General features: G+C 36.3%; 1 protein-coding gene across 1 annotated transcript in view; it reads right to left on the reverse strand.

Moving 5' to 3' along the window:
* LOC102110121 (cadherin-19) overlaps positions 1 to 27,045 on the reverse strand; it is a 69,364-nt gene that overhangs the window by 18,924 nt on the left and 23,395 nt on the right. Inside the window, exons 2-8 of the mRNA XM_005517447.3 lie at positions 21,958 to 22,184; positions 18,388 to 18,682; positions 12,159 to 12,278; positions 11,352 to 11,516; positions 10,142 to 10,326; positions 8,837 to 9,090; positions 6,389 to 6,525 (exon numbers count right to left, since the gene is read on the reverse strand). Of these exons, the coding sequence (XP_005517504.1) occupies positions 6,389 to 6,525; positions 8,837 to 9,090; positions 10,142 to 10,326; positions 11,352 to 11,516; positions 12,159 to 12,278; positions 18,388 to 18,682; positions 21,958 to 22,155 (1,354 nt within the window). The 5' untranslated portion in view covers positions 22,156 to 22,184. The remainder of the gene's footprint in view (positions 1 to 6,388; positions 6,526 to 8,836; positions 9,091 to 10,141; positions 10,327 to 11,351; positions 11,517 to 12,158; positions 12,279 to 18,387; positions 18,683 to 21,957; positions 22,185 to 27,045) is intronic.

Genomic DNA, 27,045 nt, shown 5'->3' on the forward strand with positions numbered 1-27,045 from the left:
TTTAATTCTTTGATTTTATATTGGATATCTCTTGGAAGTCCTTTACCTATCAGCACATTGAATCCTGACTTTCACACCATAGCTTTAAGAAGTGTCCACTTCCCCAAAATGTGATTTATTATTGTTGGAGGCAAAAAGTTCCTTTGCAATAACAATGCTCACATCGACATGGATGTGTTGTTGGGTAATGAAGATGTTTTTCCAGTGATTAAAATAATCTTAATATATTCCAGAAATACCAATCATTTGTCAATCTAAATATCTGTCAATATATGAGTCACCTATATCAGGAGTATGTCAATAATTATAGTTATAATATATATCATGTTCAGCACTAGTGTCACTGCAACCAACCTGTTCAGAAGTTCTTAAGGCATTACTTTAAATTAGTCAAATGGATCTTTAAGAAAAAAGCAAAATGTACTCCTCTCTGCCCCTTTTCAAACAACATCAGTTTAATTGGTTCTCACATTACTTTTTTCAATATATAATACACTAGTTGCTTGGAGGAAACATTTGTTTCCTTGGATCTTATGGAATCAATGCTGACAGCTTTGAGTCTTTTGCTGAAGGAAATGGCAGCAAAAGCAAGTACCACAGAGATAAAGGCATAGATACACAGCAGTTTCAAATTTCTATTCCTCCCATGAAGTCATTACAGCTGTGCTAATTTTCCAAACCTTGTGAACTGTCAGACTCATTTCAAAAATACTTCTTTGTGAGATGAAATTTCTCTTGTTGAATCAAACATCCATAATAATACAATAGGCAATGAAATAGTGCCCAAATTCTGTTAGATAAACATAAAAAGTAGAATAGATCCCTTTTAGAAATAAGACCAAGAGTGTAAGAGTTACTTTAATTATTTTGCTGAAGTCAGAATTAGATGTCTAGGAAAGAGATTTTACAACATTGTCTTTCAAAGGAAAGCATTGTAATCTTTAATAGAAAGAAGGGAATATCTTTGGTGGCTTCAGTCGTATAAAAAGTGGCACAGGAAAGACCCAGCTAGTTTTGCCTATTCTTACCTTGCTTGTTTGTAAGATTCAGGGGTACTATATTGGCTTTAAAGTTTACCCTTTGCTTTCACAAAATATTTAGATGGCACATTGTTGGAATCACATCTGTGTTCTTTCACTAAAAGGTCAGAGTTTAGTTGGTTTGGTTTTTTGAGTTTGTTTTTTTTTGGTGGGGGAGGACAGGGGAGGATTTTGTAATAGTCTTGTTTCTAATGCTTTAATATATTTGGGTTGTAGTGTCATAGCTGCCTTAGTAGGTTTATTTTTTTCCCTTAGTATAGAGTTAAATGATAAGGAAAAGCATTTCTCTCTCTTCTGCATGGATAGAAAAATATAAAATATGAAAATTCTTAATTTTTCTGAAATCACAGCTGTTTTGTTTTGGGAGGGAGCAACATATTACAAAGCTACTCTTGAAATCAGTGTCTGGTGAATACTTAATGACAGTTTTGGTGAAGCAGAGGTACTGCATTGATTGCATTTTGAAGACAAAGTAGGCAACACATATTTTCTTTCATCCCTTACACAGGAAAATTGTCAGAATGTAAATTCAGCTAATGTATAATCTTACATTATCTAAGGATCTCCCAATTAGCATAAAGTTTCTTTGTCACAATTTCCACAAGAGAGCAGGACCTGAGAAACATGGACTAAGAGAACAGGATGTGAAGGGCAATAGGCTGGATTAGTGTGAAAATTAAGATGACACCTTAATTGCTAGGGACCCGTATTAGTAACTTGAAAAGAAAAGCAATGACCATCTCTAGACACAAAACAGAACACAGTATTTGCAGGGGATTAATTTGTAATGATAACAGTAACACTAGTACTACTAACTAACAATAAAACTGATCACAGAATCACAGATAACTGAGGTTTGAAAAGACTTCTCAGTTAATCAAGTCAAAATGTTAAACTAACTCTGCTGTGCTTACCACTAAACCATGACCCCAGGTATCGCATGCACAAGTTTTTGAACATTTTCAGGGAAGGTGATTCATTTACTTCCCTGGGAAACTTTTTCCAATACTAGCCAATCCTTTTCAGGGAAAAAAAAATTCCTAGTATCTAATTAAACTTCCTCTGGCGCAACTTGAGGCCTTTTCCTCTCATCCTCTTCTTACATGGCAGAAAAACTCACCCCCGCTTCCCTGAAACTTTCATTCAGGTAGTTGTAGAGAAGGTTCTCCCATCAGCCTCCTTTACTCCAGTCTAAACAACCCCAACTCCCTGACCTGCTCCTCCTTTGGACTTTTGTTCCAAAGCCTTCACACTCTCTGTTGTCCTTCCCTGGATATGCTCCAGCACCTTCTGGAAGTGAGCGGCACAAAATCGAACAGAGGACTCAAGGTTTGGCCTCACCAGTGCTGAACACAGGGGGAAAATCACTGTCTTAGTCATGCTGGCCACACTATTTCTGATCCAGGCTGGTACCACCAGGCTTCTTGGACACTGGGACACAAGTTGGCTCATGTTCAGCCTCTGCTGACCAGCACCCCCAGGTTCTTTTCTGCCAGGAAGCTTTCCACTCTGCCCCCAGCCTGTAGTGCTAGGTAGGGTTGTTGTGATTGAAGTGCAGGACCTGGAACTTGGCCTTGTTGAATCTCATACAACTGGCCTTGGCCCATCATTCCAGGAACTGCCCACATCTCTCTGCAGAGCTTTTATACCCTTCAACAGAATAACCTCCCACAGCCCAGCTTGGTGCCATAGGTAAATTGACTGAGAGTGGACGCGATCCAATCATCCAGATCATTGGTAAAATATATTGAACAAAACTAACCCCAGTAATCATCTATGGGGAAAACCAGTACTGACTGTCTGCCATTTGAATAATGATTTAAGGATTTCTTATTCTCACATAGGATTAGAATGCTGTTGTTTGTGCTTCAGTCTTGTACTTGGTGAAAGTTTCTTACAACCAAGTAAAAGCTCATCAAAGGAAACTTGTTTTTGTTCTTGGGTATGCTAGATTCAAATCAATTGACATTTGGTGAGGAGGGAAGAAGCCACCCATGGAAACGATTTTTCTGACAGAAGCTGCTAAGAGCTTCCTCTGTGTCTGGCAAAAACCAATAGTTGTCTAGCTTTGAGAATTGACAACCTATTAAACCATTTATGAGCTGAGTCGGCCTCTGTGAGATTCACATTTTAAAGACAGGCAAGCCTGGAACATATCTTGCTCTGGAACTCTCTTGCTTCTAGCTTTGAAGAGGTAACCAGGCACCGGTCGGGCCGGCCCTGCTCCACTGCAGCCCACACAGCCTAGTGGGGCCAGGCCAGACCCCAGCAGCTCCTGGGCGAGGAACAGGAGGCCTCCAGCCGAGACTGAGCTGGGCCCTGGCTGCTAACATCTTGCTGAAACTAACTGCCCTGCTGCTAGCCTGTGCTGAGCCAGGGTCTGCCAGGCCCCAGGAACAGCTACAGCCCAGGCCAGGTGCCCTCTGTCATGGCCTGTGTGGCCCCATCAGCTGCTGGGCAGAGGGAGGGTAAGCCACTGGCCTGCAGCTGAAATTGAAAGAGGCAGGGGCCAGAAACCAGCCATGAGGCCAGAGCAGCCACCATTGTTCTGGCTGGGTCCCTTGAGATCTTGGCACAACTCCAGTATTGCCCAGAAGAACTTTCATGGTAAGCAGCTTTGGCCTCAGCCCAGCAGAGATCATATGACTACCTGCAGGCCTGGGCAATATATTAACTCTTTCACTGCACAGATGAAACTGCAAAACAGTGATCCTCTCTCAAGTGAGAGAAAAGGACAGAGTGAAGACACGTAGAGGACAACATGAAGACACCAAGGTCAGTAAAGAAGGAGTCAAGTCCCAGATGAAAGGAGAATGAGAAGATGCCTTAATATTAGGCTAGAATTCTTCTGGAAAGGCCATGGAGATGGACTATGATACCCTAGAATATCCCCTTTAATTAATGAGAAAATGTTGGGGGGATATAATGTTCAAACTGTAGACATGAGCAGAGGCATCTGTAATAAAGCAAGGCAAATGTTGAAGTGGCTGTGATCCCAGCATGGGAAGCTTGAACAGAGAGAGAGATGAGAGTGATGAAGACCGTTTGCCCCAGGGGAAGAAGAAAAATATCTCTGTTCTCAGAGATGAAGATGATCTCAGAGATAGATGAAGAGAACCTTTGCTTTTGAACAGCTCATCCTTAAAATAGTACCCCATTAGTTGACATGGCCCATGAACTCGTCTGTGGGAAGGCTGTGAAAATGGGAGGAAGCTTCACGATTACAGATTTTCTGGGCAGCTTCTATTCGTGGAAATTAAAAAGCCACAAGAACAGTTTCTTGCAGAGAAGTCTCCATGACATAGCAGGAGAAACTCTCCTCCCTACGAGAACTGATGAAAGACTACTGTAGAGGTGGTAACTGATTAAAAATCACAGGTTTTGTATCTATATTGTTGGTAGGAAAGAAAAGAGGTTGTGGAGAGGGGAGAAGTTCTCTGAAGGTTTTATTCTGATTCTTATTATGTTTTTAGTTTGTTAATAAAATTTTCTTTATACCTTTTAAGTTTTGAGCCTGCTTTTCCATACTCCTAATTCATATCTCACAGTAGGACATGAGTAAATAGTTATAGTAAGTGCACTAGTGATTTTAGCCAGCACTAAACTCACCACATTGAGCTTTTGACATAAAGTGGCATGACAGTGAACACGTTACAAGTTCTCACTGCTCGCATTTGACTTCCAACAAATTAGACCTACTTTTGGATACTTTTAAAACATGCTCCCTCAATGGTATGAGGATAGGATGATCCACACCACAGGTCTAAAATAACAGTCAGGCCACTCTTACTAATCTTTGATCCCTGCAATCATTGCAATGGACTCAAAAGTCTTGTATACTGTATGAATGCCAGGGCATCAACAGTCTCCTAGGGAGGTTGCTGTTGTAATGCAGTTTCAATACATGACTAAGACACAATGAACATCTTATTTGGATGAACTCCAATGGCATTTTGATTTGGCTTCAGTGGAGCCACAATGTCATCCACCAAATGTCTCATGCACACAGTACATGTTATGACTATATTTCAAGGAATAATATACTGCTAGTTCCTAATAGAAATCCTTTCAGGTATGCCCAGACCAAGGTGACCTAACTTCAGTCCTTTTGAACATATTGTTATGGACAGTGACCTTATAATCATTAAAGAAATAAAGAATAAGAATTTGAACGTAATGAGGTCTAGTTTTCTTTACAATAACCTTCATTACTGTGAAAGTCTCGCTTTCTTTTCTGCAGGAGACAGTTATTCATTTGTAACATTTGGTTCTCTCCTGTTTTATTGTTTAACTAAACAAAAAAGTCTAGGCCAAAGTTATCCTGCTGTGTTTCCATAGTACTGTTAAAGACATGCCAGAGATCAAATTTGCCAACACCTGTCTTCTGCCCAAAAACATGAGAATGAAATTCATGCTTAAAAACTCACAGAGAAACTGAAAAGCAAGGTAGTACCATGAATTCCTAAATACAAGTTAAAGACTTCAATGAAAATTGGTACCGACTATCCAGACTTCCAGCAGCAATGTTCCAGAGGGAAAGCTCCCTTTTGGGAACAGTTCAGTTTAAGAACAGATGTTTAAAGTGGTCATAGCAATAAATGGCATTTAACTGTGATTCAGGAGTAAAGGACAGGTGTTGAGTATTTGAATGAATCTGTCTGATTTATTGATTTTACTCTAGCTTCATATTGTTTTCCTCCTTCCTGAGCGTGACTGAGATTAGGTTTTAAATAATATCCCAGTAATCATGTTAAACTGCCTTTTAAATCAGGAGCTGTTAAATTTGTCCCAGATTTAGGGCAACCAGATCACTAAAAACACAAACAGAGGTAATTTGCATTTGACTTTCAAACAATATTGACAGGTGAAATCTATATAAAGGGTGCTTCAAGGCTTTAATTGTCACTGAATAGACGTCTAGATGATTTAGGCCTTAACATTCACAATTAATTTGAGCCACAGGTTTCTGACTGGTGTTAAATTAGGCCCTGGCTAATTTCACACTAGTCAAAAATCTGGTGTGAAATTAACCAGGGTCTAATTTAACATAAGATCTTTCACTGCAGGAGCAATTCTTATGCTTCAGTGTAACTTGAAAGCATTACACTCTCGATCCTATTACAATTTCTTTTTTTATAAGGTCATCTTTTATGAAAAAGCACAGGACCTTGGAGCTCAAATACATTCCACTTCTATTTAACTAATCATTTTAATAATGCTTCTTAGTGTAGCAAGCAACAGTAATATAATCAGAAAGAGGAATGTATTCTCCACTTAAAAGAAGGCACATACAGAGGATAATTACAGTTCACAGCATAAAAAACCCCAGCATTCCTTAAATTTCTTACTTGTTTCTGTAGCTGTAACAGTTACATTGTGCCAAGAAGCTATCTCTCGGTCCAGAGGTTCAGTGGTAATGATTGCTCCATTGTGTTCATTGATGCTGAACAGTCTCTTTAAATGCGTGCTGTGGACAATAGAGTACCTGCACCAAAAAAAGAAAAGACATTCCCTAGTACTGAAATGTTTCCATCAGAGGCAAGGACATAGAAAGCTATTGTCAGGTGAGAAAACAGAGCTGTGCATATATGCATATAAATGAGTGCTGCAACAACTCGAAAATCATGAAAGATGTACACTTATAAACATTTAAAATTCACTGCTGCCAAGATCAAAGCTCTTCTTTTTATAAAACTAAATACGTCTCAGATCTATATTAATGTGAACTGAATCTGAAATCCATTATTCATTCTTACTTCTAAGTCAGTCTCACAGCAGGTGAATGACTTCATTGAAAAGAAACAGCAAAATTGCCACTTGTGCAATGAATAACACAAACATCTAAGTGGAGGTATAATAGCAAATCTATTTTATCATTGCTGACATGTTCTGATGCTAAGGGAATGGGCATTATAAAGACAGACAACTATCTTTAATGAGGTGACACTAAGGCAGAGTACAAAATCCTAATGCAGGAGGTGATTGCAGGGAAGACTCAATGCTCCTGAGTCTTTGCTGAAGAGGCTCCAGATGCTGTGGACATGTACATGTGCACATACGTATACACATGCCACTAAAGTTTTTAAAGTCTAATCACTTGTTGCAGGACAAAGATGAACTGAAATAACAGCCAAAGATATTGGTTCAAATGGAAAATATATTCACTGATGTTTTTAATGGCTGACAAAGCAAATGGCTATATGATGCAGTTGCTAATAAAGTCTATTTCATGGAAATAAAACATGTTTGAATAGCTGAAAGATTATTTCCACTCCAATTTAGAATGCCCAAATGCAACTATTCCTTCTTACTGTACCTTTGATTCTGCTTGCCAAAGACTTTATGTTTCCTGTTGACACTTAGGCCTCCAGCTCAGATAACGTCAGCGGTTAAATGACTCTAGCTTGTTATTTATAGCTATATTTTGTCTCTTTTAAAAATCAGTAAGAAGATCAATCAAAGAACCAGCACAATACTGTAAGTGAAAGTTTCTATAATTTGAACCAAAGTTTGAATACTTATAAACTTCTACTTAAGGTATTTATGATTTTTCTGACATAGTTATTTTGTTTTGTTTGGGCAGTTTTTGGTAAACTGATTCTTGATAAACATTTTTCAGAAAAACTATATTAGGTATTTATTATTTTTTTTATTTTTTATTAATAACATAATGAGTTGCACACCTTTTTTGTTTGTTTGAAACCTGGAGTCCACAAAGCAACACAAGTTGTTTTCTTTATTATAGGTAACTGCTGTTGTTTATGATATGAATGGTTTCAAAATTAGATTTATTTTCATGTCACTTAAAAATGTATCTTTATATTAAAACTGATATACTCTATTGAACTCAATGAGGCAATACCTGTATCGCTGTTTTGGGAGTATGCAGACATATTCAATTTGATGCCAGTTCCTACAAAACATTCCTAACTAAGAAGTTATGGATATGTGTTAGTGTTTAACTGTTCCACAAGAGATGTTGCAGTCATCTAAATAAACCACCAAATGAGCCCTTTTAGAGGGAGGACCAAAAAAATACATGTAAATTTTTTTTTTCTTATTTAATTTAGCCTATTTCTTTCATAATAAATAACAGTAAATAGATGGAAAATCATAACAAATAACTGCCTAAAGCTCTGAGCTGTCACATAATATAGATATACTTCTGATATTTGAAATCTACACACCATAAATTATTTTGTGTCTCAACCATTTGTCACTCTATTCTGCTTTGTCTAAATTGCACAGTGATGTCAGGCAATTCAAGAAGCTATTTTAATTGTAAATCCCATGTTAAAGGTTAATTACCTGTTTCCTCCCTTAAGAGACAGCAAAATTATTTATCACTGATATAATAAAAAAACAGAATCTGCTATTTCTGGGTTGAATGTTTAGGTGTCAGCTGACTTGTGTTAAGCAATTGTTTTGGGTCGTTTTGCATCCCTTGTTTTTCTCGGGGATATGTTGATGATTTGAGTTTTTCCCATCTCTAATTTTCTTTGATACTACTTGTTGTTATTATTATTAGTATTAGTAGTAGTAGTAGTAGTAGCAGCAGTAGTAGTAGTAGTAGTAGTAGTAGTAGTATTGCATCCCAGTGGCTGTAGGAGTTAACAAGTGACTGTATGGTCCTTATCTGCTAATGTGGGTTAAACCATGACATCTGCAATAACCTTGGCTATCACAGAAAAAGCATAATTAACTGTAATTATGAGCTATGGTAAGGAACAGAAATATGTTTTGGAAATACCAACTACATTTGCATTTGAGGCCTGTTCACATTTTAAGACAGGTACCTGATTGGACTGTCATCATTATCTGGATCTCTAGCAGTTACAACCCCCACCAGTGCACCAATCATAGCTCCTTCAACAATCTCCATCACATAGTTCTCGAAGGTGAAAACTGGAGGTTCATCAGCATCTTCCACATTGATTTTGACAATGGTTGTGTCTTCAAATGGTCCTTCTTTCAAAAAACGCTGATCAATATATCTGTTTACAGCTTTAACTTGAATACTGTATCTCCTTTTGCTCTCATAATCCACTCTCTGTTAAGAAATAAATTGATATTTGGAATATTTCTCTCTTCATATTTAAATTAAATATAGCTCAATAAATGGTGCAAGGTTTAAGACAAATTAGTGTTATACTTCTTTTAAGAATGTTTAAAAAAATGGTTGCTTCTTAAAGTTAATTCTGAGGTTTCTTTTTTATGTTAAAAACACTTTCAAATTAAAATATGCTTGTTTCTTTCACATTTCATGTTGACTTTAATGTTGCAGTCAAACAACACTGTAAAAAAGAATTCACATAGAATGTCACCCCTAGTAACACATAGTTTCATTACAATTTTAGTCTTCATCTTCTGAATAAATAAATATGTATATATAAATATTTACAAAAGATATACTAAATAAATAGTTTCCCAAACTAAAAAAAAAACAAAAAACCAAAAATGATCAAAACAAAACTCTCACACTTATAGTATTCAATTCTCAGGGTCCTAGATTTCACTAGGCTATTGAACTCTGTCTTCATTTCAGATGATCCCTGAGATGACCGAGAAATCTTCCTGAGTGATTCCAAAATGAATTATACAGTATCAGAGAATATTGATTTTCTTAATTTATAAACTGGTCTTTTTGGATTGTACTTAGTTTCTTTCCAAAGCTATGTCATAACAAAAACTCCACTATCTAATACAGTAATAAATTCTGGTTTCAGTTTACAGAAGGTGTAGGAAATGAGGTGAGATTGCTTCCAATCTACTGATAAAGTTTTTACAGATGATGCACAGAAGAGATAGAACATTTTCTCACAATGGGATACACTGTGTTGCACAGTTAGGAATAATATTAAGATATTCTGATTGTCACTATTATATTCAGCAGTAATAGAAATGAGTCAAAAATGTAAACAGAAAGAAAAACATTTTTCTTTTTATTCCTCATAATATTCCAATCAAATCACAAAGTCTGAAGAAAAAAAAAAACTAGGGAATGCTAAGCAATAGACCTTATATACACATCCAGCTTGCTTGAGGTTTTTCTTTCAAATATTTAGAGATTTTTTTTTTTTTTTAGGTTTCTGAGATCTCACCTTGTTTAGTAAGATAATACCTTCTTGAGTCTCATTGTTGGTAATGATGTTAAAAACATCTGGGCTATCTGTTTCAATGAAATAGTCCATGGCTGCATTCTCCCCAGTGTCGCTGTCTTCTGCAAAGACTTTGCCTATGGTGGTGCCCACGGGAGCCTCTTCAGAGACACTCATGTAGTAGAGCCCTAAGGAAACAAATACTGACAAAGTTTAATGATCTGCTACGGTTAATCAGTGCTGTAGCTTGAGGCTTTCAGAGAACTGGGAAATGCCCCAACTTCTACAAGAGCAATGGACATAATCTGGCATTGTATAGATCTTGGGTGCAGGGCAGGACAATCTTTCCCCTTGGGACCCCTTCCATCCTTCCATCTCAGCTGTACCTCAGCAGTGAATAGAGCATAGGACTAAAAAAAAAAAAAAATTAAAAAAAAAAAAAAAGTTAACAGTTTTAAACTGAAAGAGGGAAGGTTTAGATTAGATATAAGAAAAATGTTCTTTACTATGAGAGTGATGAAACACATGAAACACTGACAGGTTGCTCAGAGACGTGGTGAGTGTTCTGTCCCTGAAAAAATTTTAGGTCAGTTTGAATGCAGCCATTGCAGCCATGAGCATCCCTTCCCATTGAAGGGAGGTTGGATTAGATGACAGTTAAAGGTCCATTCCAACACAAACTATTCTATGGTTCCATGACTGAACAGGGTGAAAAAACAGTGGAGGACAACATTTCCCAACAGCACAGGTTTTTCCTGGTAGCCCAATGAGCATCTCCGACATCTGGTAGAAACTACCTGGACAGAGACATTCACATCATTTGCCAAAAACTTTATAGTATGTGTCAGAAAAAAATGGAGAGAGGAAAAGAAGAAAGAAGGTGAGTGAAAATGATGCTAAATATCCCATTTTCCAGATTTTAGGCTGAGGTAGTGCAAATTATGGGGAAAGTGGTTTAACCATTTGTCTCCAACATCTAGTGGTGAGTAAAACCATCAGGCTTGAGATTTTTGCAATGATAGATTTTGTTTTCCTCTTGGTTTTTGAGCTTTTGTGAGGACTTTTTTTTCCCCCACTATTTTATTTTTTTACAGCTGTATGCTGAAGTCAAAGCACAGCCCTGTTCTAAAAAGATCTACCAGCAAACCTAACAGAGCTACAGTGGATCTAAATTTCCTCAGGACTTCCATTACTGTAATAAGCCTCTACTCACGCTGTTGAAATTTAGGTGGATTGTCGTTGATATCGGAAAGGTTGATGGTAACAGTGGCTGTTGCAGAAAATGCTCCTGGCTGCCCAACCATGTCTTTGGCTTGAATGATGACCAAATACTGATCTTTTGTTTCTCTATCCATTTGGGAAGCCATTCTAATGACCCCTAAAATAAAAAGTATAACATAATAGCAGATACATCTCATTTTTTTCTCAACATCTGACAAGGGTATATAGTATAATATGCATATAACATGTATCACTGGACCAAGTTATTAATTTTCATTCTAGACTGTGTATAGCACAACTGTCCTAATACTGGGTATTAGTCCTCATGGGAGCAAGTATGCTGTATGTCAAATCCATTCTGTATATTTAGAATTCTAGGGAGCAGAATACTCTATATATTTCCTCTACCATATATAACCATCTCTCTTACTCAGAAATTAGGTTTTTGGAGGGATGTCACATATCTGTGGTTTCTCCAACATACAGATAGGAATATCACATGGTGTGCCATAGAGCTGTTAATTGAGAAGTGTTCCTAGGTTAAGTCATTAAGCGGGATATTCAGAGTCTAACTCTTTAACAAGATAATTTTCTAAACAAAGGTTTGATTTGCTAGAAAGAAAGAATTTAATCTTCCTACGGGAAAGAAAAGTTGATTTTCTTCAGATCTAGGGGCAGCAATGTAAGAGTGTAGGGTTGTATGAGAGGATATTTGTGTTGAAATCAAGAAAGGCAATTTTACTTGCATCCATTTTATGAGTTTATGAATGTTTTCAAGTTACAAGTTCGCTTGTAGTACCTGTTTTTGGCTCCACAGAGAAATAAGGCTGTCCCTGAATAAGGCTGTAAAGCAGACGAGCACTATTCCCATAAGAAGGATCATCAGCATCTGTAGCTGTTACCTGTGTAACCGAAGTACCTCAAGGAAAAATAAAATAGATTATGTTTGTTTTCTTCTTGTATAAATTGTCTCATAATTACAAAACATAAGCTCTTTTAAAACCTTTTAACATGCCAGTTATAATAATAAACAGTCCTAAAAATTTACAGGAGCAAATGACAACTACTAGAATTTATCATTAAAGAAAAAGAAAATATTTCCTCAGCAGCTGTTCTTAAATTCAAAATTTCAATTAAAATGAAAATAAATAATAAATTATTTTTCAGCACTACATTTATACTGCTTAAAATATGACATATATTATGCCTATTTTCTAATATGATAATGGAGTAAAGCAAATTGTTTCCCCTCCTCTTGTGTATTCTTCAAAGTATTTTATGGAATTTTCTCATAGGAATAAGAAAACACAGTCACTTTATCACTAGTAGGCCCACTGGTGATAAAGAAATTAATTGTTAACAAGCAAAGCAGCCAAGAAGTATTACAAGGTCTGACATTTTTTTATTCTTGAGACTTTAATGAGCTTGTCCCACTGCAAAACTTCTGGTAGAAATCCCAGTGCAAAAACACAGTGGAATCAAATTGCTTGATTTCTTCTTTGATGGGAAGCTTTTCACATCCTAGACAGAAGATTGAGAGTAACCTCATGACACCATCTCTAATGACTGTCCTAAAAAGTATCCACAGTAACATAATTTTTTAAGGCAATCATTATTTTTGTCATTTTTTCCTCACCTAGATTCTGCATTAGAATACAGATATCACTTCTTGGGAGGAACAGCAGGAGATCAAGCTACATTCTAAAAATTTCTGGCATATGTTCATATGGTTGCACCTGCTTATCAATACAGCAGTATAGTTAGGCTGGAGGAGAAAAGAAGAAGAAAAGGTGGAGTGCAAGGAGTTAGACCAGAAGCACCTTTTTTTTAATGACAAAAGCAAATGTGATATTTGTCTCAAATAAAACAAATATATTCATTGGGTTTTCTTGCAGCTAAATGGTTTTATTTTTAAACAAAAATGAAAAAAAAGCTTTCTCATAGAAGGATAAGCTAAATTAAATAATTTGTTTCCTTAAAAACATTTTTTTTACATTTTCTCTCAATTTATTAAGCAACATTTTTAGTGATTCCATAATGCATGGTATCTTCTCTCAGAATACCATACTCTCTCAGAGGGTAAACTGAACTTTTATTAATTCCCAATTTTGGACCTATGTGTCCTTCAGAACTTACCTACAATATCAAATATCTGACCTGTGTGTTTAGATGCATAACTATAGATGTTTTAGATGCTTGTATATATATATATATATATATATATATATATATATGTATATGTATATATACACAGATCCTATTGCTCTGGAGAAATTTTAAAGATAAAATTAGACATTAGTATTTAATCAGGACACATACATGCCTCAGAAATAGCAATTATTTAATAAGACTGGAGAGTTAATGTAACCTTCAGCTACACAACTATTTACATAATATCAGCTAAGATCTATGAAAATTGATCTCACAATCACAGAAAATTCAACCCCGAAGAAAATTTAGCATGACTAGAACACAGTTGTTTTGAAAAAAAAAAATAAATTACTGGTTAGGAAGGGATCAAGAACTACAGATGATCCAACAGATTTAGTCTGTCATGAATGCCATTTTCTCTCAAACTAACTCAAGTGTCCACAACTATGTTTAGGAATGGGTGTATTTATTGCAACATATTTAGTAAATCAGGGATAAAATACAACATATATAGGACTTCAGAGTTATCATTACAGATTTGTTCATCTCAGATTTAAAAGTAGATCTATTTTCTGCACAGTATCTAAGCATTATAAATATTAACTCTAAACCAGCATTTCCTTTCCTTTCCTTCTTGTCTGTTAACTCTTCTAGAGTATTTCAGAATGCAGAAGTAAGGATTTTGTGGGGTTGGAGTCAGTGAGTTGCAGCTGGTGTATGTAATTAATGGAAATGTGAATAGTCAAAAGGAATCTAGTAAAGAGGGATCTGACTGGAAGGAGGAAATAACAGATATCCTACATTCTGAGGAGGAAGAAAATTAATTTCTAAATTGAGGTGACAGGAGACCCTGTAAAGAGCAGGCTATCATTTCTCACATTTTTTTAGAACAAAGATTGTGTTATAACTATATGAACCTCTGTGTTAAGTATGGACTATGTAGCAAGTAGAAGAAAAATGTCACCCTGGCTTTAGAGTACATTCTGTTTTAAACTTTTCACTTTTATGACACATGTATTTCTTTTTACAATAAACATCAGAAAAAACAATCCACCAAAATGAACTTAACAAAAAGTGAAACAAAACCCCCACCAAAAAAAAATAAAAAACCAAACCCACAAAAGAACCCCAAAACCCAACTCACACCATATGAAGAACGGAATCATACTACCTAGCATTTGTATGTGGGTGACAGAAATTGAAATGTTAATATTCTATACTCAAAAACTCCCAAAAGCCATTATTTGTAACTACGTGATTATGAGAAGAATAATTGAACAGATACAATCATATGCTTTAAAACAATCAATTAACATATAACTGCACACATCCCCTAAAATTAAAAAAAATCCAAAGCCCTAGTCCTGACATTGCAAATATCACATGATATAACTGACAATTGAACTTTTTGATTAGGTTTATTTAAGGCAAACTGCTACTTTGTATCTCTGTAGCCTTGGTTTTACCCTTCTCGGGCAAAATATAGTAGAATGCCATTTATATGCTGCAGCCCATTAAGTATACTATGGGGCCCTCATATGGCAAATAGCTATTCATTTTTCTAACTAGAGCTTGAGATCTATAAAGACATTAAGTACTGATACATTATTGCATCTGACTCTTAACCACTCCATCAGATCAGCATTTGTACAAGTTTAACAGCTATAAGGAAGAGAGTGTAAAATCGTACCAAGTGCCTGAGGGTAGAGCCTTGTGTTCTCAGAAGAGAGTCCATTTGCTGACACACTATTCATTTGCTGTGACACTTGCATATAAAACCCTAATAAAATTTAGTGCTGAAGATAAAAGAGAGCTAATAAAGAATTGAAATGTATTCTAATTTGTTGGCACATTTGTATATATATTGATACTTGTAACTAACTTCAGGCACAGTTATTTGTGTCTATTTTCTGTTTTTGCTGTGGCTGTGTGAGGTGAATGACCAGCTCTGAATTATTCTCTATTCGCTTTCTTAGTTCCAGACAAAATATGCACTACTGGTGACCTGCTCTCCCAAGTCTTGACCACACTTCCCAAGTGTTTTCTGTGAGGAAATTATTAGGAGACTGAGCATCTGTGAGCAGAACTGAAGCTAGAGAATACTGAAACAGAGGAAAGAGCCAGCCTCTCTACTGCACTGTCATTTGAATTAACTCTGTTCTTCACCCTGTATTATGTAAGAGCATGTTTTAGTTTACTGGAAGTAAAACACTAATATAGTCAACCACTATGCTATTGATACTGAAAATTTTAGTGGGTTACTCTTTCTCTCTGCTATAAGTTTATAAATATTCATGTAAGTTTGGTTTAGAATGCACACTGAAACAGGTTTCACCTCAGTAGTGCAGTTCCCACCTTTTGAGAAGCAGGATAAGTCAGCCCCAGGGAGTACTTAAGATGTGTGGCTCAGTTGTTTCATGTTTTGGAGATGACCACTATCAAGGTATAACACTGCACTTGCATTCTATGTTCCATACATACACATTAGTATTCCAGTGGTGTCTCCATGGAAGAAATAGATGAAAGAATGATCTCTGGAATAGCTATGGTATTAGTGATAGAGAGGTCAAGTGTAGAAGCAGTAATGCAGAAAATATTTCAAGATCCTGGGTGATCTGGATTTGTGTATTATATGTGGGATGATCGTAAATCAGTAAGTTTACTATTTCAGGAAGTCTGTGTCTGAGAGGAAAGGCAGATAGAAATCTTACTTCATTTTTTCACCCATTCTGACAAATGGGACATGATTTTACTTCTGATTTTTTAATTTACTTTTTTAATTTCATATATTTCTATATTTCACTGGAATATTTATTTATAATATTACAGGAATATCACAAAGTAAATTACATTTTCTGCAGCTTAATTAATCTTATGCTGAAGTGATACCATGTTTTAGGAATCTAAATACATAATAGATGACACAAGAGAGTGTGTCATTGAGAGGACAAAGACAGCTGAGCCTTTCATTTTTAGTGCATCTCTTTATATAAAACTCAAGGCAGTATAGAATGAAACTACTCAATTGTCAACTGCTTGTTGATGGTTTCAGGTGAGAAACAGAGGTATATGGGAAAAGATTACTAAGGTATATGGGAAAAGATTACTACTGGTGTTTTTCATCTTAAGTACCACCCTACTTGACTATTTTTCTTTTTTTTTCTTTTTTTCCATATAGTCATCATAAAGGCAGAAAGATAAAATGGAAGAAATTCCGTTGTTCATGCATTTATGTGAATGGTTACAAGTCTCTGTGAGCATAAATGAATACATACAAAATAATCATCCATTTAAAAAACATTTTCATGAAACCAAGGGGCCTATAAACAATGTTTTATCACAGAGGAATTTTTTTTTTTAAAAAAAAAAGGAATTATCAAAGTCCTAAATTTTTTAAATCCCATATAATTCTAGACTGTATTAATTTTTAATATAAGCACATAAAAAATAAAAATACAAAGGTCTTTGACAAGACACCTATCTTGTCTCCAAACTTGAGTGAGTGAGCAAAATACAAATGATGGAAGAAACAAACAACAGATTATGTTAAAAAAAAGTTATTTGACCAAGAGGTCAGGTGCCAACTTAAGTCTGTCTGCACAGAGGAAAGTGGCAGTAAAGAAACAAGAGAAGTGATTTCCCTGGTGGTAGGTGTTATAAGCAGGTAGCAAGTATCATTAACGAGTAAATCGATCAAATGTATGTCTTTTGTAGGAAGTGCTGGTGGTGATGGTGAGCTGCTGCATCCTGGCAGAAATTAGGATAACCCCACTTTCAATTAATACCAGGCATGAATATTCTTTTCTGTCAACTGTCATCCCGGTAGAAGAAGATAAAGTTTACGGCTTGCTTTCAAATATCCACTGATTCCGCTCTAAAAGTTGAGCAGATAATGCTTAATAGCAACACTGATGTTATTACATTAATGACCTCATTGATTCATGCTATTTAAAGTGGCACAATATTTGAATTTCTTTTCAATATCAGTTGCAATAGAAATAAGCAAAGGAAGTAGGCATATAAATTAAAAACATTACTGGGGTCTTTTCTGTAAGATCTGAAGAATCTAGTTTCCCTTTGATTCTGAGGACAGTTATTTGGAGACATTATCTATAACATGGCTGTTTACATCAGCTGTATTCAAACTTTGGGATTTTTGAAGGCTTTAAACATACATGTACACATATTATGAATGCATATGTGTATGTAAAGATAGATAGATATACCTATATTTGCCAGATGTTGACTTCGCTTTGCATTTGTTGTATTAAGTTTCCAGATACATGGCAAATCCTAGTACAGGTCTGTCTGATCATGTGAAAGTGGGAAAGAAGAGGTACAGGGATTAAGTTGTTCCTCTTGACAGGAAAACTATAATTCATGTACTTAGGAAATCAGAAGGCAGTCCTTCACTGCACACTATCTAACCCAAACAAGGAGAAGCTGACTGATAGGAAGGAAGCTTGGCAGTGTAAATAGTCGGGCAACATGCAGAGAGTAAGGGTGGCCATCACATGTTCACAACTGGCTTCAGTATGCTACCTATTTCATCTGGGCACGTTATATTTTTAAACAAGTGCAAATGTCAAGGCTGAATCACCAATGGGAAAGACAAATGTCTATAGTCAATCCAAGCATGTATCCAGAATCTGTAAAAGGACTTGGATAGATATAGACTTAAATATTTAAAAACAAGAATGTTAAGTTGAGGTATTCACAACCCTCAAGTTAAAAATACACCTTTGCAAATTTCCAAACCTGTAAACCAGTCCTTCTTACTGAGATGCAGTCTGTAAAATATGTTATTAAGTTTTTGCTTCAACACAGCTGTCTAGAAAAAAATCAGGAAATAAAGAGTTATTCACAGCATATCATACCTTCAGGTGACATTTCTGGAACAGTGGCCAGATAAGGTCCATCCAAGAACTGTGGTTCATTGTCATTGACATCTCGAACCTTGATGATAAATTCTGATTCAGGTTCCACAGGAAGCCCAGTGCTCCTGTTAATTGCTTGTGCTCTTAGAGTGTAGAAAGGTTTCTTTTCTCGATCCAGCTTTTGTTTTACATAAATTTTGCCGTTAGAGTCATTGATGAAAAAAAGGCTTCCAGCTCCCTCCCCAGTCAAAATGTATTGTAAGTTGCCATCCTGCTTGTCTAAATCTGATTTCAGCTGAAAGTACAAAGAAGAAAAATAAGTCACAGTTTGGGAAGAATAAAGTTTTGAAATATTAATTTTGTGCTTTTTTTGATTCTACAATGAACCCTGTCACTAATGAACCTTCTTGGACACTAATATTTGAAAGGAGGTACTGTCACATTTTCAGCCAACCATTTTAATTTTAAAATTATTTCATTTTAAAGTATATATATAACAGATTTATAAATGCATTATATACCTGAAAAGAGATTTTTCAGCTATTTTGAAGTGAAGGGAATGTATCTAGGTACCTATTTGAGTTCATTGTTTTATCAGCTCCCCAAAAATTCTGCTGAAAACAATGCAAAGGTCATTAAACATTATCTAAATTTTTTATTATTGCAGTACACATGTACTTTTTAAGTTGTTTGTTTGTTTTTTTTTTTTAACTCAGCAGTGCTAAGTATAAAGGTGTGCAACAGTGATGTTCTGTTTCTGTTGAAATATTAAAGAGGTGAAAAGACATTCTGTGGTGAAAGTCTGTATTGTTAATTCCAAAATAAATTGACAGACATTTTCCATTTCCAGGATCTACATAGTCTGTTACATTGCTAAGATGAACTTTATGGTGATGATTACTTTGACAAAGCTGAGCCTTGGAGACAATTTTGGTCCAGCTGCATTTGTTCATGACAACAAACTAGTTCTGTTAATGTTACTGATATATAATAGAGCAATATTTTAAGAGCTATAACTTAATCTCCTAATATGGCAGGCGTCCACGGTGGAATTTTATGGGAACAAAAATTTCCATTATATCATTAATTCTCTATTTTTTCTCCACTTATTTTGGTTTTAGAACAAAAATTGTCAAACTCTCTAAGAGCCTGGATACTAATTGAAAAATCCAAAGTTTAAAAAACACATATTCTTTAACTTGCTTCTCCTATGAAGTAATATATCTAAAATGCAAACAATATGCCTAACTGTTGATTTCAACTATCTCACTGTTCTGCTTATGGTAATTGACCCTAAAGGTCACTGTAAGTTGTGAGGCCATTGAATGGGAAAAGAACATTCCCCTATTGGATATATTCAAATATTTTGTGATAACTTCTGAAGCTGCAAAAATAGACTTAACTTTTCTGTGTAAAAATGCCTATGCCTTTTAAGATTTTCATAATGTTTAATTGTCTTCATGTATCAGATGGATAATATATTCAGAATGTGACAGGGACTCTTCTCTGAGATATATGGAACAGTTTTGAGTTCCTACTGTGAGTTCCATAAAGGTATTTAAAGCCTATAATATTCATAGTTAATTATCCTTGCTGGTAAAAAATACAGAATTTTCAAGTCTAAGAGAGTTTAGAACTATTTAAAATAGGAACAACTTAAATATTTTCACCGTAAGAAGTTGTATGCTAAACATGGGCCATGTTACCCCTTTATAAGTGGTTGGGTCAGACTCATTTTACCATTCAAATTTGGCATCTCACTAAGGGGAAATGCAGATTCTTTGTTATCCATAAATCTTGATTCCCTTATCACAGAACACACAACATGGAAGAACTGATCTACATCTAGATCTTTTAACTAACATGGGGCTCAGATGTGACCACAGAGTGTGTCAAACCCTTAGGGTCGGGAAGCATGCCTTCAACCAGCTGCTAAGACATAACCTCTGTTTGGCAATTTCACTCAGAATCATTTATCCACAGAAGATTTCATGACCTTGAACATGCTAAATGAGAGGTCCCTTACAGATGACATTTGCTGAGAAAGAATAGCAAAGGTTCTCCTCATTTTACTTGTTTTTTTAAGTCTGGGAACAAAATAAATGGTCATACCATTGTAAATGAGAGCTGAGAACAAGTATTCCTGTACTCATACTTGTGTATCTGCCATTGCAGTACTGATGGAGACATTTTTTTTTTCTTAATCTTGATAATGGAAAAGGAGTCATGAGCCTATGTTAAATGAAATTTGAAAATTTAGTTCTGGCTATAAAAAGATTTGGATATGGAATAGTGATTTAAAAACAGAGACTGTCTACCTTTGTATTTTCGTTGATGCAGTTTTCTTCAGGGCCTTAATTACTAAAAATTCATGTGTTGATCATAGACTACAACTTCATTTGCTGAAAGCAGTGCATATTCTACTCAATAAAAAGACACAAGTAAATATGTCTTATTGGACAATGGTTTCACTTCAATATATTAACAATAATCTTCAATAAAATCCCCAGTTAACCTGTGAGAAATAAAAAGGTGAAATCGTGAAAATACATGAAATTTAGAAAGTTTCTTTGCAGGAAACTGTTTTCAAGGTATAGGAAAAATAATAAAAATTTTAAAAGAAATAGTATGTCTTCACTTGTTCTTTCAGAAGTGAGACATCATACTTCCATAGCAACTACTTTGAAAGGGCTGTGAAAAAGTAATTAATGAATTTTGAACACTTCACCCTTTGGGCCCAATTAAATTTTAGTGCTAGTTAATTAGCAGTTAAACTTATTTTGGTTCATTCATCCAAAAAGGGCCTTAAAGAAAAGAAAAACAGATCTCAAGATTAAATTACTTCTAGCATACAAAAATAAATAATAATAATAATAAATATAATAATAATAATCATAAGCAGAGAGAGAAGGGGGAAGATAAACCCTCATTAAGACAATTATCTTAAAGCACATTTTTAAAGGAGGGTGAAAAATAATTGCTCGTTGTGCTAAAGTTACGTTAATCTAATGAACCATGCAGATTCCTGCAGTTTCTCAGTGGTAAAAGGATTTAGTATTAATCAGCTTCATTAAAAATTAATGAGGGGTAAATCAGCTGCTACTTAGTGTAATAGAAAATCATGCTGAATACTGTTTGTAAACTACATTACACTGAGTATGGCTGCTTTGATGCAGCGCCAAAAATAGCACAAGCAAATTGCCAGATGTTGATAAATGAGTCCTTAACTTCCATTCAGAAGGAAGAAAGAAACTTTTCATCTTTATACCTTCATAGGCTGTGTATGGAACTAGTTCTAGTAACAGCATGCATGTGAAGTTTTCTTGACAGCAGTCCTCAGTGAGGGAAGGTGCTTGGTACTGCCGCGGCCTACAGCTCTTGGACTTCTCTGACCTTGAGTGAGGTCATAGGAAAGGAGAGATGTAGTACTGACTTATTACAGCTTCCTCATCTCCTCTTTCCTTGTTGCTATTTCCCCATCACTGGAGATATTTGGTCTTCCAAACAGAAGCTGCTAATCAGCATGTTAAATCTAACCTTGTACTGTCCTAGAACCATTACTTATCATACCTGTCCAACATACACAGGATCTGGTGAAATCTGCTCCTCAGTTGCAAAAAGAGGCTCCCACAGCCAGCCACGTTTCACTCTTCGAGCTGCTGTGAAAGACTGAACTGTGTTCTGAGCATTGGAATTCTGCATGCTGGGAGAACAAGGCCAAAGTTGAACCAGCATCACCATGAGACATAGCAATACAGAGGAATTCATGCTGAACCGTTCTTTCAATCAATCTTAATCTGTGAAAGAGGAAAAAAATAAGAAAGAAAACTTTAACAAAGCATCGCTTTTGTCTTTCTACTTTTATATATTGATTCTGCGCTAATGTAAGAGCTGATTTGCAGTGCTAAATTCCCCTCCTCTCCCCAAAAGTAAAGAGCTGAAAGAAAGTCTGTTTCTTATTAAAATAGACGTCTTTTCAGAATCTCTAACATGGAAGTCAAGTGCTTAACTTTTCTTTATGAATATCCTACACAGGGACTTTTATGCAAAAAACAAAAGGAAAATAATCCTTCAATTAATTCATCTTTCAAATTAGGCTGGGTAATTGTATTGTGTAGCCTAGGAATAATTTGATTAGAATAATTGTATGTTTCTGCTTAGACAGGGCTCATTTTGAGCAGCAGTCACAAAACTGCCTGAAGGGTGAACATCTAGCCTTAGTAGCCCTGATGACTGACAGCTGAAACAGAGTGGTGCAGATAGATCTTTAACCACTTCTTACCCACTTTCCTAGTTCAGAAAAATGCCTGCAAAATTATCAGAGATGATAGGGAACCATGAAGAAACAACAAAGTTTACAACTTTCTCCTTCCCAGCCAAACAAAAACATGGACAAGGCAGAGGTGTTTAATGGATTCTTTGTCTGTGCCTTTGGCATGGATGATGCACCAAGGGGTTCCCATTGCGCTGAGCTGGAGGAACATGACTGCAGCAATGATCAGCTCCCAGCTGATTATGAAATTGTGCAGGATATGCTGCTCCAGCTGGATCCCTACAAATCTATAGAGCCTGATGGGTTTTAACTGAGGATCCTCAATGAGCCGCTGATGTCATTGCAAAATATCTCTCAATGATTTTGAGTGCTCTTGGGAAACCAGAGAGGTTCCAGCTGACAGGAAGCTGTTGGACTGTGAATGTTGTCCCACTTTTCAAGAAGGCCACGAATGAGACCCCCAGAGACTACAGGATTGTCAGTCTCACTTCAATGCCTCATCAAGTTATGGAGAAGGTTATTCCGGGAGGTATTGAAAAACAGCACAGTAATTGGTCACAACCAGAATAGCTTTGTGAGAAGAAAGAGCTGCTTATCAAATCTGATTTCTTTCATTACATGGTATCCCACCTAGCTGATCAGTTGAAACCTGTTGATGCAATCTTTTAGGATTTCAGCAAAGCTTTCAACACCTTCTCTCAAAGGATCCTTCTAGACAAAATTTTCAGCACACAGCTGGATAAACACATCCTGTGTTGGTTGAGCAACAGGCTCACAGGTTGGGCACAAAGTCATAGTGAATGGAGTGACATCAAACTGGGAACCTGTCACCCTAGTGGTATTCTATAGGGCTCTGTGCTCAGCCCCGTATTCTTCAACATCTTTATGACTGTCATTGAGGGCTGCAACAAATGTTAAACAAGTGTGCAGATGATGCAAAACTGGGAGGAGCCTTTGAAGGCAGGGAGACTTTGCAGAGAAAACAAAAAATTAGGGGTCTAGGCAATCACCAGTTGTATGAAGTTCAGCAAGGGAAAGTGATGGATTCTGCACCTGGGATGAGACAACTCTGGCTGTACATACAGACCAGGGAATGAGATGCTGGAAAGCAGTATCACAGAAAGGGACCTGGGGTTCCTGGTCTATGGCAAGCTGAACATGAATTAGCAGTGCCCAGGCAGCCAGGAGGGCCAGACCTGTCCTGGGGGGCATCAGGCACAGCATGGTCAGCCAGGCAAGGGAGGGGATTGTCCTGCTCTGCTCTGAGCTGGGGCAGCCTCACCTCAAGTGCTGGGGGCAGCTTTGGGTGCTACAATATAGGAAAAACATTAAGCCTTTAGAGATCCTCTGAAAAAGGGCCATCACCAGGATGGTGAAGGGCCCTTGAGAGCAAGCTGTATGATGAGAGACTGATGCTATTTGGTCTGTTCAGCCTGGAGAAGAGGACACTCAGAGGAGACCTCATTGCAGTCTACAGCTTCTTTGTGAAGGGAAGGGGAGGGGCAGGAACTGATCACTTCTCTGTGGTGACCAGTGACAGGATCCATGGGCATGGCCTGAAATTGTGTCAGGGGAGGCATTGGTTGGATTTTAGGAAAAGGTAAAAACCCAGAGAGTGTTTGGATACTGGAACAGTCTCCCTAGGGAAATGATTAGAGCACCCAACCCTCAGACAGGGTTCAAGAAGCATTTGGACAATGATCTCAGGTACACGGTGTTACTCCTGGGGATGGTACTGTGAAGTGCTAAAAGTTGAACTCAGTGATTCTTGTGAGTCCCATCCAACTCAACATGAGATTCTGTGATTCTGTGAATAGAATTTGTCTTAACAGACCTTGCCACCTCTGACATTATTTTCTCCAATTAAACTGACAACGGGCAAATGTATCTCAAAAACTGTAGGTTTCTGTAACTAGTTTCATTTCCACTACTTATACTTTCAGAAAATGAAGGCTTTTTACAAACTGTAAGCTATTATTTTTCAGTGATTATTGGCAAAATGAAGGAAATTTTAAATATAATTCAGTGCTCAGTTAAGAGTAGCCATCTTCTGTGAGGCAAAAAGGAAAATTTTGAAAATACCTACTATAAACATTTCAAGTCTTAAAACTCACTTGGCAATGGCACTAGCCACTCTTTTCAAGGCTTTAGCATTGAAGAATAACATTTCCTAGGGAGGAGAAGTCTGGTTTATGAATATGTGACATGCTGGTCAGCTTGAAAAACACACTGAAAAAAAAATAAAAAGGGATGAATTTATTTTAGACCTAAAAAAATCCATAAGTCTTTTAACTGTCCAGGATAAAATATGAATTGATGTATTTTAAATTCATGATTTAAGTATTAATATTTTAAAACCCCATCATTATCCAAAAGGAAATGCCATAATTGCTTAAAAAGACAGAAAGACAATACAGAAAACTTTTTATTTCCTTCCAGCAACTTTATATGATATTGAACAACAGTTTGTTAAAATGTAATCTGTAGAGATGGAAAGAGAGAGAGGAGTTCTAATAGGAAAGTCAAATAGAACCACAGAGACAGAAGTGCTCCTTCCAATTTCTTCACATTTTTTGTTTTTTGACTGTAAAGCTGTTACAGCGCAAGACAAGATTTGAATAGAAGGAATGTGACTTGGGTACACTCTTGTTTCAGTTTCCTGTAGAAAACTGCTTATTTTCCTATAGCTGCAAGAATACCTGTGAAATGGAAGGAAAGTCCAACAAAGCCCAACTTAGGTCTAAAATAAGTCTTGAGTGAGGTTTAGAAGGCTAAAGATCTTGGAGAGTCTCTATGCTACAGGTGTACTTAATGCTAAGCAGTAATCTGCACACAAAGTAACCTTGAAAATTCATTTTATTGCAGCACATATCAAAGGACAGACTACTCAAACAATGAAAACTGAACAGTCAAGAACATCTTTCTGAAGAAGCACAGAAAAATGTATTTCAATCAGTTTATAAGTGAAGAGAGGTGTTGAGTCTCGGCGACAGTAAATATTTCTGGCTATGCTTTTGTTGTTGCTTTTGTTGTTGTTTTGGTTGCTTGTTCCAGTTTTGTTCACCTCATTCAACAAAATATCTCAGGCTTCTGGGGCAGTATGTAATGCAGACCAAATGTCAAACAAATAATCATTATCAAACTCATCTGAAGACACTGTGTATAGACAACAACATAGTGAGGATGTAGAATATGGCTACACTGGTCTGCTGCTGGCCACCCTCTTGCAATGTGCTCAGCAGTTACATATGAACAGAATTAAGTGTGTAATTAATATTTAGAGCATTTTTGTGTCTTATTTTTACTAATATATGTTAATACCTTGTGTTACATGAAGTTAAGCATCATGTCTCAGACAAATTGAAGCAAGTAATTATTTTTAGATTTTGATATGCTCCACACATTGTTATTTTAAAAAGACTTTAACTTGAAAATACAGATGGTTGGCAATTTCCTTTAAGAACAAAGCTATTTAATGGAATCGAGATCTCTATGTATCTCTGTTTTTCTCTCCTCTGCTATACCAAACATTCTCAATTTGTCTTTACTTTCAGGACCTTTCAAAGCCTATTTGCTTCCAAAATCTTCCTACTCATTTGGCATTGAGACACTGCCTCCAGCCCCTGGCCAGCACATGTTGCCATTTTTTATAATCCAATTGTTCCCTTGTGAAACAATCACCTTCTTTCTCTTCCAATGATTGTAGGTCAGTCTCAGAAGCGAGTCTCATAAAATATCCAGAAACTAGTTCCTTACTCCCAAATCATTTTCTAATCTTTAAAAATCTAAACTTCAGTATTACCTACTTAAAAGAAAACAAAACATAAAAGAGCTCACACTGTTTAAGATTATTCTGTGCTGAGACTGCTGCTTATCACTGTGTCTAGTATTGCCTCATTATTCCCTTGTACTTTCCTGTCTTTCCCTGTCCGTCAGTTGTCTCTTGTTTTACTCATTTGCTATGGTCTTTGTAAATGAAATGACCTTGTACTCTGTGCTATAATTATAGTATGCAGCAGAATGGAGGATTAGTAAAAGCACTGAGCTTTTGGGAACTGTAGTAATATGCACAAGTAGATAATTTTTTAATAGAATAGTTTCTCATTGAAAAAAAAAAAAAGGCAAATATATTTTCAGAGATGAGCAAATGATCTATCACTAAAAATTTCCCAAGGGTTAGAAAGAAATGGGAACCATTATTCTGCTCCTGTCCTTTTGGAAGTATGTCTCCAATTTTTCTCATATGCAGTGTGTTGCAATAATAAAGACCGATACTTAGACCAGAGTAATGAGATTATCCGTTGCAGTTGTAATAAGTGGGTTACAGCATTTAAAGCTTATAAAGCAGCATCTTCCTCTCATACTCAATGCAAACCACGAGTTTC

This window comes from Pseudopodoces humilis, chromosome 1 (genome assembly GCF_049639895.1).
Source record: "Pseudopodoces humilis isolate 2021_Gansu_Grassland_sample_001 chromosome 1, ASM4963989v1, whole genome shotgun sequence".
Classification (NCBI taxonomy): Eukaryota; Metazoa; Chordata; class Aves; order Passeriformes; family Paridae; genus Pseudopodoces; species Pseudopodoces humilis.